Source organism: Scomber scombrus, chromosome 16 (genome assembly GCF_963691925.1).
Source record: "Scomber scombrus chromosome 16, fScoSco1.1, whole genome shotgun sequence".
Classification (NCBI taxonomy): Eukaryota; Metazoa; Chordata; class Actinopteri; order Scombriformes; family Scombridae; genus Scomber; species Scomber scombrus.
Genome location: NC_084985.1, coordinates 26,438,022 through 26,458,509, shown reverse-complemented (window position 1 = coordinate 26,458,509; position 20,488 = coordinate 26,438,022). Strand labels below are relative to the sequence as shown.

Sequence of the window (20,488 nt, the reverse complement as noted above, 5' to 3'; positions counted from 1 at the left end):
TGTCGTTACCAAGAATGATCTAATGTAGGGAGCACATGAGCTGCTCCGCTTCCTCAAATACCCATAATGGTACAGTTGAATAACATGGAGTTTCTATGTGATGTTTTCTATTTAAATGGTCTTTTTGTGATAACTATAGATATAATCTCAAATAAAGTGGACTCCCTGTAAAGATGCTTGTTGTGTAGTTTTTCAAGTAGTTGAATATGATGATGTTTGATGACATATTTTGCACATGAAGGAATGATCAGCACTGCACTATTAGTTCAAACCATTTTCAGTCCATGCATGAATGTATTGTTGGTGATATCATTACAGGAAACACTACATTTATACAGTAACAGTCAAAAGTTTGGACACACCCACTCATTCAAGAAGTTTTCTTTATTTTTTTTTACTATTTTCTACACTATAGAAAAATACTGAAGACATCAAAACTATGAATTCATACATATGGAATTATGTAGTAAATGTGCTAGACTAAAATATGTGTCATATTTTACATTTCTTAAAGCGGACACTTGTATTGCATCATAGGACTACTACTTTAGATATTTTAATTGTTATGGCATGCAGTTGTATTTGTCTATATAACCAAAACATCAGCACTATCAGATGAGAAATACTTCATTTTTGCATTTATAAAAGAAATGTACAGTACATGTCCCACTTGAGCACATATGTCTGACTATTACACACCCTAAATGAAGTTGTTTCGTATGCAGCAGTAGCCACAGAGCAGTGGTAGCAGTGTCCAATGTGAAACTGTACTGTTCTTAGCCCCATAGGCTGAATTATTACCCCCATGGGCCCCTGAGCAGTGACAAATCCACAGAGAATAATCACATTCTCTGCAGCTCCCCTCAGCTCTTTTAAGCCTCTTTTAGATTGCATTGTTTGGTTTAGATTGACCACGTTTCAGATTCATCGCTCTCATCAAAAGCTGTTTTCGGTGAACAAGCTCACTGTATGCTACCTGCACGGCTCCAAACAGCACACCGACAAAGTTAACAACAAGCAAGGGCCACAGTTCTTTTCAAGTAATGCAGCTTTTGTCTCATGTTTTGGCTGAGTGTATTATCAGCTTTATAAAGTTCTTACAGTGAACTTTTTTACACATTGAGCTGACACAGCAGCAGTGAGTTCAATATTCACTCTCCTTTTAATTCTGTCTGTGAAAAATACTCTGTAAAGTGGATTTTTATGACACTCTGGTTTGTTTGTTTTTTGCAACAAAAATAATATCTGCCTGCTCCGTATGGAAATGAGGTTGATAAGAGGAAGAACAATTGCAGTATAAGGAGCTTGTGTCAGAGATCAATAAGGAAAGTTTCCTGGACTGAATGTACTGACCCACAATCTGAGTGACCTCAGTAACAAAATCTGTCACAACACCCTTTTGGCCTCTCCAAACCCTGTCCTGAGGTGTCACACCTCCCATTCATCAGAGTCTGGTTTCACTGGGAAACTGGAAACCAATGAGGGTCAGAGTGGTGACTGGCAGCTACAAGCAGTGACATGCTGGACAAAAGGTATCAGTCTACACGCCAGTCACACACACACACACACACACACACACACACACACAAACACACACACACAGGCATCACTCTCCTACCTCCTTACACTAAACTCTGGTATGAGGAACATAATGTGCGCAGAATGTAATGCAGTTTTAATGGGAATGCAATATGTTCTTGTGTTGGAACTAGTGCACTCTTTCATGTAGTTTCTTTTTTAAATTGTGATGAATAAATATATGTTAAATTAAACTCTACCGTAATACTCGTAGAAATGGTGACACATAGGTTTAGATCAACAGTCCTGTCTCTGTACCTTTTAGCCTTGCTGGCACATTGCTCTGTTGGTCAATCCACCACTATAGAATTTGTATTGTATTTAGTATCATGGTATTTTGTACAGACATCCATGATCCCCAGAGGATCCTTACGACTTTAGTGAATCTTTAACGTTTAATTCTGAAATTTTCTAGTGAATGAATCAAATCAATGCAGCCAGAAATACTGTTCTTTTTATTCCATGCATTCTTCTTCCTTGTCAATACCCAGTGCCTTCATTACACAGCACGGCTCTGTCAACAGAGAGGACAGTGTATGTTATCTGTCTAAGATGTTCTAAATCAGTAGTCACCAATCCTGTTCTTGGAGAGCTACTGCTACTGATTGTAATTATTAACTGGATATCAAGCAGCTGAAGTTTGTCAACAGGCTTGATAACAAGTTAATAATTAGAATCTGGTGTGTTAGAGTGGGGCGATACCTGAAAAATGAAGAGCAGTAGCTATCCAGGAGCAGGGTTGGAGAACACAGTGATAAATGATAATGGAAGATGACCTTCCCCCTTTTTTTATTGATAGTTGAATATATTTATATGTTGTTTTTTTTATCTGTAGTTTTGTTTTATGGATATTTATTACATAATTAGAACCTTGTTATTTAGAAGAATGTCCAGCTAAAGTAAGAAAAAAGGTTTCTTTCTGATTGGTACAACAGAATTGGTTCTTGTGAAATGAAGCCTTTTCTCCACTAGGGGGCAGCAGCAGATAATGCATTTCGTTGTGTTGACCTACAGGTGCAGAAACAAACCACATACAGCCTACAGTCCCATAGGATAAGTGCTCATCTTAAAATCCTGTGTGTGTGTGTGTGTGTGTGTGTGTGTGTGTGTGTGTGTGTGTGTGTGTGTGTGTGTGTGTGTGTGTGTGTGTGTGTGTGTGTGTGTGTGTGTACTAGGTATTCCTAACTTTGTGGGGACTTAAATCTGTTCACACAGTTATGTTATGGGGACTCGCCTGTCTTATGGGGACAAAAGCAAGTCCCCTTAAGGGAAATGATTTATTTTAGGGTGAAGACTTGATTTAAAGTTAATATAAGTTTAGGGTTATGTTAAGTTTAGGATAAGGGTTAAGATTAGGCATGTAGTGGTTATGGTTACGGTTAGGATAGGTGTCCAGTAAATGAATGTAAGTCAATGTAATGTCCCCTGAAGTGATGGAAACATGGTGTGTGTGTGTGTGTGTGTGTGTGTGTGTGTGTGTGTGTGTGTGTGTGTGTGTGCGTGTGTGTGTGTGTGTTTTGGCCTGATTCAATTGACGGTGGCCTGAAAACATATACAAACAACCTCACAACTGTAATCACAGTTTCATGCAAATATGTCAAAATCCTGACTGGTGCATAAGAGTATGTGACATCACAGCTTTCTAACCTCAATCCCATCCTTCACACCAGTAGAAAAACACAGAAAAACCTCACAAATACCAAAAATGTCATATGAAAAAAACTCAATTCAGCCTGTTTGCTCATGATAAATTTATTGTTTTTAGTGCTTTTAATTTGTCCATTATTAGGAAAATATGATTATATGTATATGTATAATTATATAGCACAAAGGCATATTCGGGTATTGTATGAAATGTTCCATTTGTTTTGCAAAATATGCAAAATATGTTTTCTATTACACAGAGGTCATGAAAAAAAGCCTGTTTTAGAAAGCTGTAGTATTTAAATGAAACATAATGAATAAAAAATTAATCCTCCATGTTTTTATATTACATCACATCTTAATTAATTGAAATGATGGTGCCAGTCTGGTGCAGTTTTTTTATCAACATTTAGGTTATAAGAATTTTATGTTTAGCTTTGTGTTGTACATATGTGAAAACAAACTTCTTCTTTTTTAACTAAGTTTTGAAATATATACTTCAACCTCATCCTCCACCTTAGAGATGAAGTGTAGCACTGTCTGTGTGCCAGGTCTTATTACTAGGCTGGATATATATATATATATTAACTTACTGACTTATTGACACAGAGATTGAAAGATATAAACATCAATAAATGAGAGATCAGCTCTGCGGTGTGGAGCTGGTGAATGAGCAGCTGAGGCAGCAGCAGAGGTCCTGTGATGGCACTGCGCCCTGCCACCTCATTTCCATCACAGAGGAGGACAGCAGCTCACATGTGCACACAGAGGCCCTGGCTTACATAATTTAGGAGCACAGCTTTGGCGAGCTTTACAGAGAGAGATGTTATCATCCTCTCAACTGACAGAACAGATGAGCGTCACGGCAGAGCTCGCTCATTCAGAGGATGATTAGACGCTGATGATTATCTGCATTAATGACAGTTGAGACACAGCTGGAACATCTATCAATTTATCTTTATTTTATATACATATAGAAAATGTTTGGCACATTTCTTTTTAAAGTACATCATATATATATATATATATATATTGTTAAAACATTTTATGGCTCTATAACTCATCAGTTGCTATTATACAGTGATAAATTGAAACCCAAAAAGGCAATCTTGGCACTTCTTCACATTCATCAGGAAACTCTTTGCTCCACGGCAAAAACCTAAGCAGGACTGAGGCAGGATAAAGTCATTGTGATGTCATCCGCCCTCCGCCCCCCCCCCCATCTGTACTGTGACTTTAGATGCTGTCACCGCTCATGTTTGGGCATAATGTCTCCTCTGTCCACTACTGCCATACCGGGCCTGCTCAGCTCCTTAGGGGCCACATCTGCATAAAACTCAGCGACCACTGGGCAGTGATCTGATGCCACGCCGCCCCACGACCAGTTATCTGGGATCCAGGGGTTGGTCAAGCCCTCCCGCACGACCATGCAGTGGCCTGTGGGAGGAAAAGACGCGAGGAGAAGGGAAGTTAGTGTGGACTCCAGACCTGTCATTATAATAACATACCTGCTTACACTAAAGTATTGACACAGACCAGAATTGCACTCTAAAATATTAGCATTAGCTCTCAAACTTATATAATCTTTAACCCTAACCCTAACCCTACACTCTACTACTGTGCATTAACACCCACACAGATCACCTACCTGAGTAGATCTTCTTGAGGGAGCGGCTCACCCAGATGTTGTCCAGGCAGCGGCTGCCCTGCGGTGAGCGTGTGCTGATGTTGGTGAACTGGTTGGATGGCACCAGCGCACAGAGCTTCTCCTTTCTCAGAATGTCCAGCTCTGAGCTCTGAGGAGGAGAACCAAAGTCTCCCAGCACCACCAGCTCCTTCTCACCTGCAGCAACGAACCGAGAGAGAATTAGACGAGAAGAGGATGAAGCGACCGTTCCGAAAGCCGGAGACAGATTTTTCTCCAAACAGATGTTACTGTTCAATTTTGTCAGGTTGGCTTGTGGTAATTTAATTCATTGCAAATTGGTTTGTTTACAGTGTACGCATCAGTAAAAGCCACGATAAACTGGAATGACACCAACATTTTTAAGGCTGTTTATATTGCACGTGTCATTAAATTAAATAGTCCCAACAGAGTTTCTAATTACAAACTAATAAACACACAGCTGTGCATAGACTGTGGGAGACCACTCTGTGGGTGTTCAAACCTCAGAGCCTGATACCACAAGAGGTAAATGAGAAAAAGTTTTGGATTTTTGTAATTTGATAGAACTGACCTATTTTTTTTAATTTTTTTTTTTTTTTTTTTACAATTGCATCATGAGTAAGGAATGCAAAAGTAATAAATAAATAAATGCATAAAAAAGGATGAGGTTGTGCCACTAAACATGTTGTTGATAATGTAAAACCCTTAAAGGACGAGTTCACCATTTTTCAAGTCTGGTGCCCAATGAACATTAAAGTAAGCTTTTCTTGTCCCCCATCACTTACACTGGAAGTACATTTGAATTTGAATCTTTTAATAGTCAGTATGGACAGGAGGAATGATTACAGAGAGGAAAAACTCTATCACTGCTCATATGTTGTATGTGTTGATTTAATCTGACCCATGTTTTACATTTGAGGGCTGTAAAAACACCCTATACACATTTCTTTTAGATGGACTTTTCCTAATGTGACCATGAAAATACAGACATGGAAATAAAATGCATTATTTTTTTTGTGTGTGCAGATGATACACATTTTTGTAAATGCAAATGTCCAAATTTGACCTGTGTTTATTACAAAAAAAATCACCCTTCAAACATGTTGTATTCATCATATTCTATAAAAATGTTCTACTGGACCATAATATAGTGATTATGAAGTGATGTCTTTTTTCCCATAAATACATAGAACACACTCTCTCTGCTCTCTGACAGCTTCATTAAGCATGAATCAAACATTAATTCATGACTGATGGAGAATTTAAGAATATGAATTGGTGTGCTGAGTCAAAATATGAACAGTATGAGTTGAAAACTGTGAACTGCTCCTTTAATGTCTAGGTGCATCAGGTGCTGGAGACAAGCTGCCACCACTTCAGATATACCTGATACACAATGTGGCTCATGGTGAGAATTGTGTGTGTGTGTGTGTGTGTGTGTGTGTGTGTGTGTGTGTGTGTGTGTGTGTGTGTGCGTGTGCGTGCGTCCGACAGACTGAACTGACCTTTGAGTGTTTCCTGGATGCCGGGTGAGAGCCGCTGACACTTGGCTTCTTCCGTGTTGTGGTTCTTGCCGTTGGACTCTCCTGGTGCAGCCGTGGCTTGGATGTGGACGTTCACTACACTCAGCTCATATGAACCAACCTGATGGAAACAGTCAGTCATGTAAGACTCATCAGAATCCAACACAGTGTTAAAAGGTTCTTGTTATGACTATTCCTAAGTTCTGCAATGAGTATTGGTTTTTCAGTTTTGATTAGCAGATGAGTTCAAATAGAGGAGGATTAAAGGATCATTCTGGATTATTACAACTTGGAATAAACTATTGCTCCTAAGAGTAAAAATAACATTGTTTACAACCTGTCTGATCCTCTGTCTATCTGCTCATGTTTCTTCTAACATTATTTTTAGTGATGTTGCTGTTTTCCCAGATATCACTATCATAACTGATAGAAATGATGATCAGAGTTATGAAAATAAGATAACTGTAATAATGTGGAATTGCCCTTTAACTCAGTATACTTCAGTCATCTCTCATTAGAGGGTTTTTGGAATTTCTGGCAAAAACCAGCAGAGCTGACCTAATGAGCTCCTGGCAGAGCAGCGTTTGATCAACTCAATGCAGCTTTGTTTGAGAGTTCAGTCTCTTTAGAGGAAGTTACATTTGCACGTAAAAATGCACATGTCTGACATTATGTTTTTAAAATAAATGTCAGGTTTTTTTTACATCCTTAGACTGTCTTTAGCGTCAGCGGACTACAGACTGTTTCTCAGAGCTCAGCGATACTGCAGCAGTGTGTGACAGATGGTAAGAAGCACTGAATTAGCCACCATCATTTAGCACAGACACAGCAGAGAGAGAGAATGATCGGCCGAACAATTACGACTGTCTGTTAATAGAATCTGAATGACGTTAGCGGAGTTATTTTAATCGCTTTTACTTAACGCATACTTATACAACATAGAGTCGGTGTTTGGCTTCTCTGTCTACATTTGGATGTTATGATTTTGTTAATGGGGACATTTCTTCTAACCCTAACCCTAACCCTTTCCCCCAATAACTTCTGTTTTATTGTTTATTATTCATAATTAATATAATGTTACAAAGCTTCTAAAAGAGATCTTTGTGTAAACACTCCGTTTCCCATCCCCTCCTTTTTAATATTGCCGTTGAAACATTAGTTTTAATTCCAGACGGGTTTTTAATCAATCATTTATTGATTACTTCGAGGTGGACTGCACTGACTGGACGAGACACTGTGAGAGTTTGCATAAAACATCGATATCAGCCTGATACATCAGCAAACATGCCTCAGAATGACTTATTACTTACAGAAAAGTGAGCCAGGTAAGGTTTAGGGTAGGAATGATTCCCGTTGCCGTTGACAACCGGCGACTCCAGGACTAAAGCGTCCTTCAGGTCAACACCGGACGAGCTGTCCCACAGAAAGCCAGAGTAGCTCGCTCCCTGGGAACACAGAATTGTGGGAACTGGAGTCAGATTTACTGCCCTACTTAAACGGCCTCAATACCATTACTAACTAACAGCTCATGAGCACCTATTAATAAGTAGTTCAATGCGTCACAAGGCCATCAATATGAAGTATTTTATTGAAAAGCAGATGTCACATTGTGGCTAACTTTGGTTGTTTTCTACAGTACTGTACAGTATGAACCTTCATAACACTGAACTGTGTCAGAGGCTTCAAAACACACACAGATGTATTGTATACATGCATGTGGGCTAAAAAGACTCAGTGGCAGTTATAGACTGCTAAACTTCCTCTTATTTATGGAAACATGTATAATTCTGTATGGAAAAATAGAATTAAATAAGATATAAAAAATGAATGCATGTTTACTTTTAAATATGTTGGAATCTATATAACAGCATCATAACAGTCAGAGATAAAGGAAAAGTGAAGATATTTTAAAAAGCACACACTGTATACAGCATGACATGAAAAAATGTAAGAAATTGTGCTCACATGTGCCCTATGCAAGAGTGTGTGTGTGATGTGATGGATGTTTGATATATAGATAGATGATGTTGCTTTTGTGTCTGATGTTTTTATCTTTGATGTTCAGTTATAACATCTTAGGAGAATATTTACTGTAAATAGAAATAGATGTGGACTAAATGTTTTTAACCCCATTTTCATTATAATATCCTAAAATGTAAAGTCAACTCAGGTTGCTAAGAAACCAAAACAAATTCTCAGAAATTCTCACTGGTAACTACTCAGCTCCACTCTGAGTAGTATGGTTAAAGACAAAACTTAAATACCATTAATTGCACAAATTTCCCCATAAAGTCTTGATTCCACTTTAGTTTTACAAACTTTATTATAACATCTATCTCAGAATGCTCCAGCAGTTGGGTGCTGGCGGGGCATTTTAAAAACCCCTCGTTGTTATTTCAATCATCCATCTTTACGTGACCGAGGTCACGGACGCACAGCTGACCCAGCTCAAGTTAATATCAAGGGGGTTCATCTCCTGGCTGGTTTCCGCTGTGAACAAACACTGCTATGTGCTGTGTTGCTCAGCGTCTTCCTGATGTCAGGACAGATACTGAGGAAAGGAGAGGCCATCTCCTGGAGCTGAATATACACACAATAGCCTGTTTTACTGCTGCTGATACCTCTGAAAACAATGAATCACCTGCTAGTCAGAATTTTTTTTTTTTCTTTTTACATTTGGGTGTGAATATTGAATAAAGGTCATCAATATTTTAGTGTTTCAAATGAAAAGTTTCACCTGTTTATTCAAACTTCATCAAAAACACGCTGAATTAGCAGTAGGTGATTAAACATGGCTGCCATACCTTGCAGGAGTGTCCTGTGGGTTTTTCAGACACGACACTTTTCCACAGCCCTCGCGGCCACTTCCACTTACGTACGCTGGCCAGTGTTCCCTGATTTAACTCCACACAGAACTGTAATATAACAGAGAGGAAATTCTGTCAGCACTTCAGACACAAGACCAGATTTGTTGTTAGTAACACTTCAGTTTTAGGAAATGACATAAATGTCAGCTGTAGCTTTACTTCTGCCAACATTTGTAAGAGAATAACCCTTCTAAGAGATAAAAAAAATAATCAACTTTATTGAAATTTGTCTTGGGCACAAGTGCTGATGCAGCTGCATATAGCACCATTACATTGAATACACACAACACATTCACACACATATACCTACAGCATACACATAGTGTTACAAAATGTTGTAGTCCCTCGTGCAATTTCATAACGTTATCGACGGCAATAACATTAGGAAGATTGACCCCCGCCCAGCAGAGATTGCACCTGTACATGAGTCCAGTGAGAAAAACACTGGACAAACTGAGAAAAAAAAAGCTAAATACCTCAATTGTATGTTTTAATGTTTCCATGTTTTTACTACTATCGGGTTTTATTTTATTATTTTTCTCAAATTGCATGTTTTTATGTTTTTTTTTTATTTCCAATTCTTACTGTTAAATGTTTGTTTTATGTATAAAGCACATTGAGTTGCCATTGTGTATTTAATGTACTATATAAATAAAGCTGCCTTGCCTAACGTGCCAATGATTTTGTTAGCTTGTAGCATTTCCATATGTATAGCGCTAAGAAGTTTTTGATGGAATACTGTTGTTGTTGGGTTTTTTCAATTGTGTTAAAAAGGAGAAAAATACACGAAGGCTAGTAACTACAGTGGTTGAGAAGCTATAGCTTGAGGTGGGGTGGTGTCTGGCTTTTTTACAGTATTGCTGCTGGTCCTACTGACCTTCACAATCAAACAATTCATGGTCATGACTCGATGAAGAAAAACACTCATGAACACTCATGCAGAAAGATAAAGCACATTGCCCTGCAGGTGTTTTCAGTTATTTTAGCTGCTTGGCTCTCTGAAAAGATAAGATCTTGGCTTAGTTGTTTTTAGGTTGACAGGTAAAACAGCTGCATCTGAATGGAGTTTTCAGCAGTGAAGTAATAACATGCAATTCATATTTATTTACAGTAAATAGGAAAATGATGAATCTCATGTGTGGGTGTCTAATCAGCTCAAACTGAAAACACTTGAGTATGTGTACCATGGTGTATTTAAACATCTTAGTTGGAATTACATAAGTTAATAAGTCATTACTGGAATCAGTGTATGGTGTAGTAAATATCTCCTGAAGATGATCTGATAATGAAATGCCAACACAAATTTACCTTTGCTTACTGATTAGTTTCTGCCTGCAAAGCGTGACACAGAGCAAGTCACATGTTGTGTTGTACCTTAATTCAACACTTGAGGGCAGATTGAACTCGTCAGCAGTCACAAAGAAAACAATACAGAGATCCAGTGAACTCAAATAGCCTCATCTCATCTCGCGGAGGAAATACTCGGAGAAAGAGGAAGCCTCTAATGTCGACATCGCCGAGGGGTGAAATAAACCAGTGAGCGGTGTGTGTGGCGTGCAGCAGGATGCAGCGAGCGAAGTGACGCAGTGTGGAAATAAGACAAGTAGGACAAACATGCAAAGGAGAAAGGCTCGGGTTGCTTCTTTGGCTGACCTGCAACTGCCTCTAAATTTAAACTGAGGGGCTCCCTGTGGGACGCCGGGAGAGGAACCCCACCTATCTGTACACACACACACGCACACACACATACACACACACACACACACACACACACACACACACACACACAGACCAGATTGAAACGACACCAATTATAATTTAAACTGACAATCTGCTACATTTAAAATGATACAATACAAACACAGATGTTTTTCTATGGATGCAGTGTGTTGTACATGACTTGATTCACCTGATTCTACCACAGCTCTATCAGGCTGCAGTCTGATATACAACACTACAATCACAGTCAACTGCATCCTGCTTTTCACCAGCTCATCGCTGAGTAAGTAATAATATTAATAATAAAGCAATTTTTAAACTGCCAGGAGGTTAGAAAACCCCCCTACAGGATTTATTTTCACTCGCAGCCTCCAGGGACCATTGAGCCTGTAAGGCGTACAAGGATGAATTGCTCACAGGTACTTTGCCAAAACACAAAAACACCCTCATAATTCAGACCGTGAGGACCAAAGTGCGGGCACAGCATGTAGTCAAAGGGCCTTGGCAGAGAGCCCAGACCTGCAGGAATCACCTGGCAGAGCAGGAGAGGCCTTCAGTAAGACCTGGATTAGACCAGGTACAGGAAAAAAAAACATTATAGTACAGTTAGAAGCTCATTTCTCACTGCCAACAAGTTAATTATCTGATTACTAGAATAGGATGAATGTTAATCAGTTTTACAGGAAGAGGATGTAAAACACACTCACCATCATCTCCTTTGTAGAACGCAAGGTTTAAAACTTTCTAAAGTCACCTGTCATCAGGGTTGTTTTAGTTTGAGCTTAAAGAAAACAGCTGGGGGGGCTTTTTAAGCAGAAAACCTGTTACGCATAGCAGGTGTATAGTTTGAGATACATGGGTTGTTCTCATCAGTTACATTATGAGTAGTGTAGTGACTCATTCTAAAGACTGGATATCTCAGTCTGTGTGGCTTCGATTTTGACCACGCACTTCTTCAAGAGCAATGTTAAATCACTGGAGAGACATATTCCAGTAACCTTAACATCACAGGATAACTTAGTTCATTGGTTTGTGTTGTCTATAAATTGCTTGTGTTCAGGGTCTAATTTGACCCATTTTGACATTTGAGAGAAAAAAAAACCTCAGCTTAAAAAATATTTTCTTGTAGCCGGAAATATGATGACTCATTCTAACATGACCCAGAATATGCAAACATTGACTTTTTAAAAACGTTTTTGTGCAGCTGATATACATTCTTGTTGAGTGTCTGACTCATTTGTATTGAAAAATTCAAAAAGCACCATTCAAAAATACTGTTTATTCACATGTAGTATAATTCAGTGAAATCATTATTGTGTTCAGTAACATTGGACCAATATATATAAGATGATTGTAAAAAAAAAAAAAAAAAGTCTCCATCAACAAAGCTTCATTAAAGATTAATCACCAATTTATTAACGACTGATGAGGTGTTCATGAACCATTTGTAGTTCGGAAATTATGTGCAGAGACTAATTATGAAGGGATACTATGAACAGTAAATAAAGGCTAATGGAACAAACTACAATGCAAATGTGTTAGAAAAGGGTTGCCTATGTATACATGCAGTATATATGATGTTTCTATCCATCTAATGAGTATTCTCTCCTGTTTTGCACCAACGCCTCAGACACACATCTGTACGTGTAGCTGCTAAATGAGCCACTGTTTACCAGCTAGTAGCTAAGAGGTAGAATACTAAAAATCCCAACAGTAAAGTGCCGAAAAACCAAAACAAAGAGTTAAACATGCTAAAAAAAAGCTCAGTAGAGCTGAGGGGAACTGCAGAGTTGTGATAATTCTCTGTGGGTTCCACATTACAAGCAACACTTTATTATGATGTAATTTGAGCTGTTTTTAATAGCTTTTTAATTGTTTTAATGACATCACCCTGGGAATATGAGTAACCCCAGTACTGCTAGAACACTGGAGCCTGTAGGAGCCACTAGCAGCATGTACGGCTATTTAATATATCTCAGTATGTTGCTTCCTGTTTTACATTACATCCACAGATCACTAGTGAGAATAAGATCCATATCTCATAAGACTGATTACATCAAGGCTAATAAAATACACAGCTGTGTGGTTAAGGCTTCTTTCACTTCCACAAGGTACAAATCACTAATGGTCTCTATCTGAAACATGACCAAAAGACTGAGCTGCCTATTCTCACACACACACACACACACACACACACACACACACACACACACACACACACACACACACACACACACACACACACACACACACACACACACACACACACACACACACACACACACACACACACACACACACACACACACACACACACACACACACACACACACACACGCTGAGAAATCAAGACATTTAGGAGCATTGCACTCAGTGAACCTTTAGAGGATTGCCAGATCACTGTGTGCAGGGTTGCCAGATTACACACAACACAAAAAACAACAGTGCGTGTTAGTGTGTCACAGTGCTCGTGCATTTTACAAGTGTGAGTGTGTTTTTTTTAAAACTTATTTATACCTTCAGGGAGCTAGGCAATTTTTAAAATGTATTTATTATTCTATTTGAATAGTGACTACTGGGGATTTTACAGTATGATTAATCATGACGGTGAAAGCTAACCACAGTCACGCGGGGTTCCTTAGCGACATAACAGAAAGAGGACGATGGTCTTGAACTGGCCCACACGCACGCACACACACACACACACACACACACACACACACACACACGCTCTGTATGACTAATAACACGTGCAACACATATCCAGAAAACATGTCCATCTAAATTACAGTCCAATGTGTCACACTCAGTCATAACAGAAATCCATCACATGGATACAAAAAAAGTCTAAATTCATTGAAAAAAATGTTTTTTAAGACACATTAACATACATGAGGAAGGTAAAATATTAGGAAGACTTTTCAATCTAATGCACTCCAGTACATCACCACTCACTATGACTGCAATAATGAACATGAAGTAGAATTATGATCCTTCTGATGATGGAAATGTATAAGCTTCATAAAAGTGTAATTTATGGCAGAGCTGCTGATTTCAACTGCATTAGATTGGTGCAGGTGTTCCTAATAGAGTGCATGTTAGTGTATAATAGCATTGTAGGGTTAACATGCTTTTTAAGAGAAGAGTCTGCAACAAGAAAAAAAAAATCTTTTGTCAGGATGCAGTGCACTGAGCAAAGTGAAAGATCTTAGAGAGAGAATGGGTAACATTCCTTATTCACGCCACAGAAGGAGACACTGCAGGGATGGCAGATGAAAAGAAAGGGTGCTAAGGGCTAAGACAAGACAGAAGAAGGTGGAAAAACAGGCTGAAAATCAGCGTGGGAGGCTGGCACAAGTGAAAACACTGCAATGTGGGCTCGAGCTCGTCCAGAGGTAACTCATCCTCCCACCATCCCTTCTCTCTCTGTCCAAAATACTCTGCTGCTGACCTACTTCCCTTTTTAAAGGGAGTTGATTTTCTCTGCCAATGATCCATCTGGTAGCCCCGTACAGAAAGTGACATTTCATGCGTGCAAAAAAAAAAGTGTGTAGGTTGAACAGGAACACATCATACTGCCTCAGAGCCTCACGCTGAACTCTGACATTCATGGATGCACTGGCATCTGTGCAGTAATGCCGTTGCCCTACATCTAAGAGAGTGGGCGAGCTGACTGTACAAGCATACTTTATATAGAGCCTCAGTTAGTGAGTTTATCCACTGATTACACCAGCATCTGTACTGACAGATTGGGGTCCCGAAAATTCTCTCAGGTCTCAAGGCGAAATCACACCAGCACTTAAAGTTCCCTTCAAAAAGTTTTTTTCTTGCTCTTACAGTTGGATGTTTGAGCTTCACTGTGCAGAACGATGTATGTGGAGAGTTTGACACTAAAAGGCTGTTTTCACATTCATCTGCTGAAAGTGGAAAGTTTCTGTGCGCTCAATGAAAATTTGATTTTTAAGGGGCCGGCCTAAAGAGCACAATTTGTGACATCACAACTAGTTCTGATGCCAATAGTGGTCAAAAATTCAATCTTCCACAAGTGTGATGTGGAAAACTTGAAGCCTCCAGTGCACCAACACTGAGAATGAACTTTACAGTGAAGAAGGAGACATATTTATAGATTCTGGACTTTTTAATAAGGTTATTTTTATTTTAATAAAAATGTCTTAATACATTTTGCAGCAAAATCAGGCCATGGATGTAATTCACAAAGACGTGTGGATGTATTTCAGGTGTTCTGTGTAGGAAATAAAAGATATCTGTGTAAGTGAAAGTCAAAAGGAGTGGGAAAGTCAGAGAATCACTTAGTTTTTTTGAAAGGGTTGATAAATAAATGGATTATGATATTAATATTTTGAGATAGGATATGTGTTTGCTACACTAAAAAGGGATAACATAATATTCACAAAATATAATTATCGGCTCTCTTTTTCAGAGTGACATGAGAAGATTGACATCAGTGTCTGGAGCTGAAGCCAGAATCTCTTCAGCTAATAAACACTAGTGTCTGAGAAAAGGATCTTTGTCATAAGTGGCAGGTTGGCATGTACCTTAAGCACCTGCACTGTTTAAAGCAAGATAGACAGTTGTCATACAGTACTCCAGTGAGCTGCTTGTACTGTTTAGAGTTGTAAAGCGTCCAATTTGAATGCTGGCTTGGTGATATATAAAAGCAGAGTAAACAGAAGAGGGTGAGAACTTTGGTCTAGGGTGCTGGCCTGTGGCTATTTCCTGGAAGCAACATGTGGCAGTACATATCAAACTTAAAATGTATCATGTTTGTTTGTTCATTTAAAGCCTGCACCAGCCAATTTAGCCAGTTTAGCATCAGGCTTGTACAGAGTTCTATACTAGAACCTGGCCTCACTGACTACATCTGGAAACCCACACTTTAGCTGGAGACACTGTACAGAAGTACTGAGCTGATGGATGAGCTGTTGTTCACCTAGAAATTGGTTCAGCACATAACTGGTTTTTATATATTAGGTCTCAGAGGAGACTTAAGAACTTAAGAGGGACAGGCTAGCTGTTTCCACCCTGCTTCCAGTCTTAAAGCTAAGCTGGACTAACCATATCCTGGTTCCATTGTACTTAACACACTTATATCAGTCTGAAAGTAAAGAGTGCATTTCCAAAAAAAGAAGAAGAAGTATCCCTTTAACGCGGTGGACTCATAGTTGTGGAGGTCAAACACCCTCTAGTGCTGAACAGCTTGGAAAGCCGCAGCTTCCGTCAGGATTTATATTTCCGTGTCATTTGTCTTCCGGCAAATCTGGACGTCACAGCTCCCAGCTGTCAGCATCTTTTCTGCTAAATTATCTTTTTCTTATTTTTCTAAATAGACTATGAATCAAAGATTGGTCCAAAGATAGTCATCAATAAAGTGTCATCCTCCTTGACAGTGGGGAGGGAGGGGGGGGGGGGGGGGGGGGGGGGGGGGGGGGGGGTATTTATGCCAATACCTGACACTGGACACCCTCCAACCCATAGCAACTACTGTCATATTTATAGTAATGAAAGCACAGGTGAGTGCTAACACAGTTCAAACCGAACACCACTAGAAATAGAGGACATTTACACTCTAGGGATAGAGACAGAGACAGAGACAGAGAAGGGTGGGGGGGGGGGAGCATAGTTGCATAACAGAAATATATTACATCAATGGGAAACACTCAGTGAGAGTTTCTTGGTGCATTTCTCTGAGTAGTGAGTCATCTCATTTACAATGCTGAGAATAAAAGAATAAAAGTCGTCCTAATCCCCCCAAAAAAACAGTGTAACCAGTGAGTCTGAGTGAGAAGCTTCACTTTACCTTGTCGAGAGCCTCCCGCTCCAGCAGGTCCTGCACTGCCAGTAACTTGATGCTGAAAACAGAAAGACACAAGTTTCAGTTTTACATTCCTATCATGAACCAAACAAGCTGTAAACACAACACTGACATATTGTCACTTTATAAAGTTAGTATGGCTTTTGCTGTTACACACAGCTAGCAGACACCAGGCAATATTAGCATTGGTTCGGGGTCACGTATCTGACCACTTAATGAATTTAGGTTAAATTCACTCTCCTTTTAGCTCTGTTTTGGTCTCCACTGTCTCTTTAGCTGCTAAATGCCACTATGTTTGATTCAGAACTGTATGTTGTAAAGAGGCTAAAATGCTCCATAGAGCTGCAGAGTTGGTGTTACTTCTCAGAGGGTTCGTCACATATTGATTAATGCAGCTTTAAATGATTAGGTCTACATTAATTATCTCTTTAAGACACCGTGTATAGGAGTTGAATTCTGACTCTGGCTTTTTCCTGAGCTGAAGCAGCCGAAGCAGCACATACTATACTTCTGTATATTTATAATACACTTTCCACTTTGTCTCATTTTTTCTTCAAATATAACTACACACCATTTTCCACACGGTGTCTTTGAATTCCAACACTATCATCTTTTATAACAAACATCATAATAACATCTTTCAATCTTTGCTTTCAAGTACAAGAATCAACCCACAGAAACTCAAACATCATTAAAATTCATAAAGACGGTTCCACCCACACTGTTTGGTTCCTAGGAAATGCACAGCTGAGAGACACAACAGCAATAAAGCAATGACTACTCAAGACAAGAAGGAGACTGGAAATGGTGAGTATCTCATGTGGATCACCACCACGTCACTACAAATTAAAAATAAATCCCACAACACATTTCCTAACTTGCTTTTAATGGTATCTAGTGATGATAAAGGTGGCAAAACCCCAAACTGGATCCTTTACATAATAACCAACACATTACCTCAGAGCTCAGTGTTTTTTTTAAACTGGCAAACAGCTCAGAAAATGTGACTAACGTTGACAGCAGGAGTTTGGACCGGTGTCTTACATTCTATACGCCGACACGTCAACACACAGTAAAGGAGGGGGTCTTTACAGCCCAATAAACATTTATCTGTTTACTTGAAAAATGATTTTCCAGACCAACAGTCAGCACAATAAAAAGCAGTAAACCTCCGAGAGGCACCGCTGCTCGTCCTCTGCTTTCACTCACACAGGAGGAAACTGCTTCGCAATGCAATTTGCGACAGGCTCTTGTATTGGTAAAGCATTCCTCTGTATTTCATTTGGATTAAAAAGTATTTCACAAACAGCTTCCGAACACGAAGCAAGTCTTATTTAGTAACAAGAAGGGAATTAAATAAGTTCTCCCAATTCCTGCTAGTTGACGCTCATAACACTCATAATCTTCCCGAGCTCAATCCGAGCCGTTTATTATATTAGAGTTACACAAGGCGTTATGCACACACACTGACACACACACATACGCCCTCAGCTCAGTCAACAGTGCCATATGCTGAAGCGATTCGCTGTGGTGCAACACAATGAAATGAAGTTGGTGGAAATGCTCCGACCTCGTTCACCTCTAACCTACTAATCCCAAATCAGCCACAGAGAAAATCACATTGCATAACAGTCTTTTCTATCAGAGCAGTGCTGCTGCTGCTGCTCTGTTACTACTCCACACCGACTCACATTCACTTAGCTGAGTGCAGTAGCTCTGTAGCATCATGTGTAATGTAATCAGTCAGTGCATGTGAAGGAGAACACAGAGGAGTTACGACACAGAATCCTCTACAAGGATGTGAAGCCGTCAAGGGTGAATTCAGCCACGAAGGAGACTACGTTCTGTACTTTTCTTCCTCTGCTGTGTTCACGTCACACGGGACAAAGATGGCTCAGACCTTTATACATAAAATATCATTCACCGGTTATGTCTGGGATTTTACACAGGATACACCTCAGCCTGGTGTATCATGCACCTAATAGATGACAAATGCTTCTATTTTTAACTAAAACAGCTCTTGTTTCACACATGCTCTATGTTGCCAAGCTGCCAAAGCAACTTTATATGCAAGTAAACACATCATTTGCATCCACTTGATCATTTTAATGCAAGTATACCAGCTGGAAAATACTAACCAACCCCTATTTATTACAGAGCAGACAACTACTGTAGAAAATACAGCCTGTTTCATGAATTACACTTCATTGTTTTGTAGGGCGTAGGAAATTTTCATTCAGCTCACTACACCCATCCTTACATTGACATTTTCTGATTGGCTGAGAGCCATTGCACTGCAGTTACCCTTTGAGCAGCCAATGACCTATTGATAGGCATCACCTCGTCTCAAAGACAAGCCTTTTAGACTGTATGCTTACTAGCTGATATTGTTATATTTTCACCTCCAGGCTTCTTTAGCCTTCACCTACTGTACTGTATGGTACTGTACTGTACTGTCCTGTACTGTACTGTCCTGTACTGTACTGTCCTGTACTGTACTGTCCTGTACTGTACTGTACTGTACTGTACTGCTGCTGAATATGTATTAGCAGCTGCTTTAATTGATTCTAATTCCAGTCACAGTGAATGGGGGAGTGTGTTCAAGATTTACATACATACTAAAAGTGACTGTTGTAAACTCACTCTCTTAGACTACTGAGATTTCTCAGCGGGTGTCTGAGTGTCTGAGGAGGACATAATCCAAAGAAAAGGCACCTCAAAATGAAAATATGTTTTTTCATGCACATCTAGCATCAAGCAGCAGCCAATCAGAAATGATAAAACTACGTCACAACGTTGACTGTCTTAAAACAACAGTCAGGAGCCCAAATGAACATGAAGTGTGTTTTTCTTGCTGTAATCATTCAGTCCTCCTTCTTCGTAAACATGTATTTAAAAGTTGATCTGAAGCTAATATGAAGCTTCGTCCAAATGAGTCAAATCTTCATCTTCTATGTTTCAACGTTACAGTGTTTTTAGTGCCAAAGTCTTTTTGTTACTATACTTCCACCACAGCTCAACAGAGAAACACTTAGACGGACTGTTAACATATTGACATATTATGACATTATGGTAAATACAGTATTCAGACTCTTTTTAGCTCAGATTTGGTCTCCACCATCTCCTAAAGGAAATATCGTTCTGTAGCTGCTAAATGTTGTGATATTGACTCTCATTTCATATAAAATGATGCAGTTAGTACACTTCCAGTAGCTGAAAATGTGAACTGTGGCCTATTTCTTTCCTCTGTGTTGCCTTGCATGAAAGCAGCTAGCCAATCACAACCCACCCGGAAACAAAACAGGTTGTTTTAGAATATCAAGTCAAACCTTTGTGGGGGTTGAAAACTGTGACTTGTTGTTTAAGCTGTAAATGTGTATATATGAAGTTACTGAAAGTGCTGCTATATTTCAAATTGCATGAAGTCAATGTTTTTTTGCAGCTTACTAACCCAACCTGCTGTGTGTGTAGTTTATCTAACATACATTCAGGCTAGACTATCCGCAGTATTAGAAGCGGTGGAGATTAACCTAAGCCACGTCAAGTCTAATGCAAATGGTACAGCAACTCATTACAAATCAGTATCAGTACCAATGATCCTCATTTCAGTTTTCCTGCAGATTCATCTATTTCTACTGCCCCTTTGTTGCCTTCGTGA

At 39.3% G+C, this 20,488-nt stretch overlaps 1 protein-coding gene across 2 annotated transcripts in view; it reads right to left on the bottom strand.

Annotated features, from left to right (window-relative positions):
- Positions 1-4,161: 4,161 nt before the first annotated feature.
- The window catches only part of eepd1 (endonuclease/exonuclease/phosphatase family domain containing 1), a 31,521-nt gene continuing 15,194 nt past the window's right edge, over positions 4,162-20,488 (bottom strand). For both annotated transcript variants that reach the window (XM_062435996.1, XM_062435997.1), the window contains exons 3-8: positions 16,816-16,867; positions 9,216-9,326; positions 7,722-7,856; positions 6,394-6,532; positions 4,871-5,065; positions 4,162-4,659 (exon numbers count right to left, since the gene is read on the bottom strand). In XM_062435996.1, the coding sequence (XP_062291980.1) occupies positions 4,469-4,659; positions 4,871-5,065; positions 6,394-6,532; positions 7,722-7,856; positions 9,216-9,326; positions 16,816-16,867 (823 nt within the window). In that variant the 3' untranslated portion in view covers positions 4,162-4,468. The remainder of the gene's footprint in view (positions 4,660-4,870; positions 5,066-6,393; positions 6,533-7,721; positions 7,857-9,215; positions 9,327-16,815; positions 16,868-20,488) is intronic.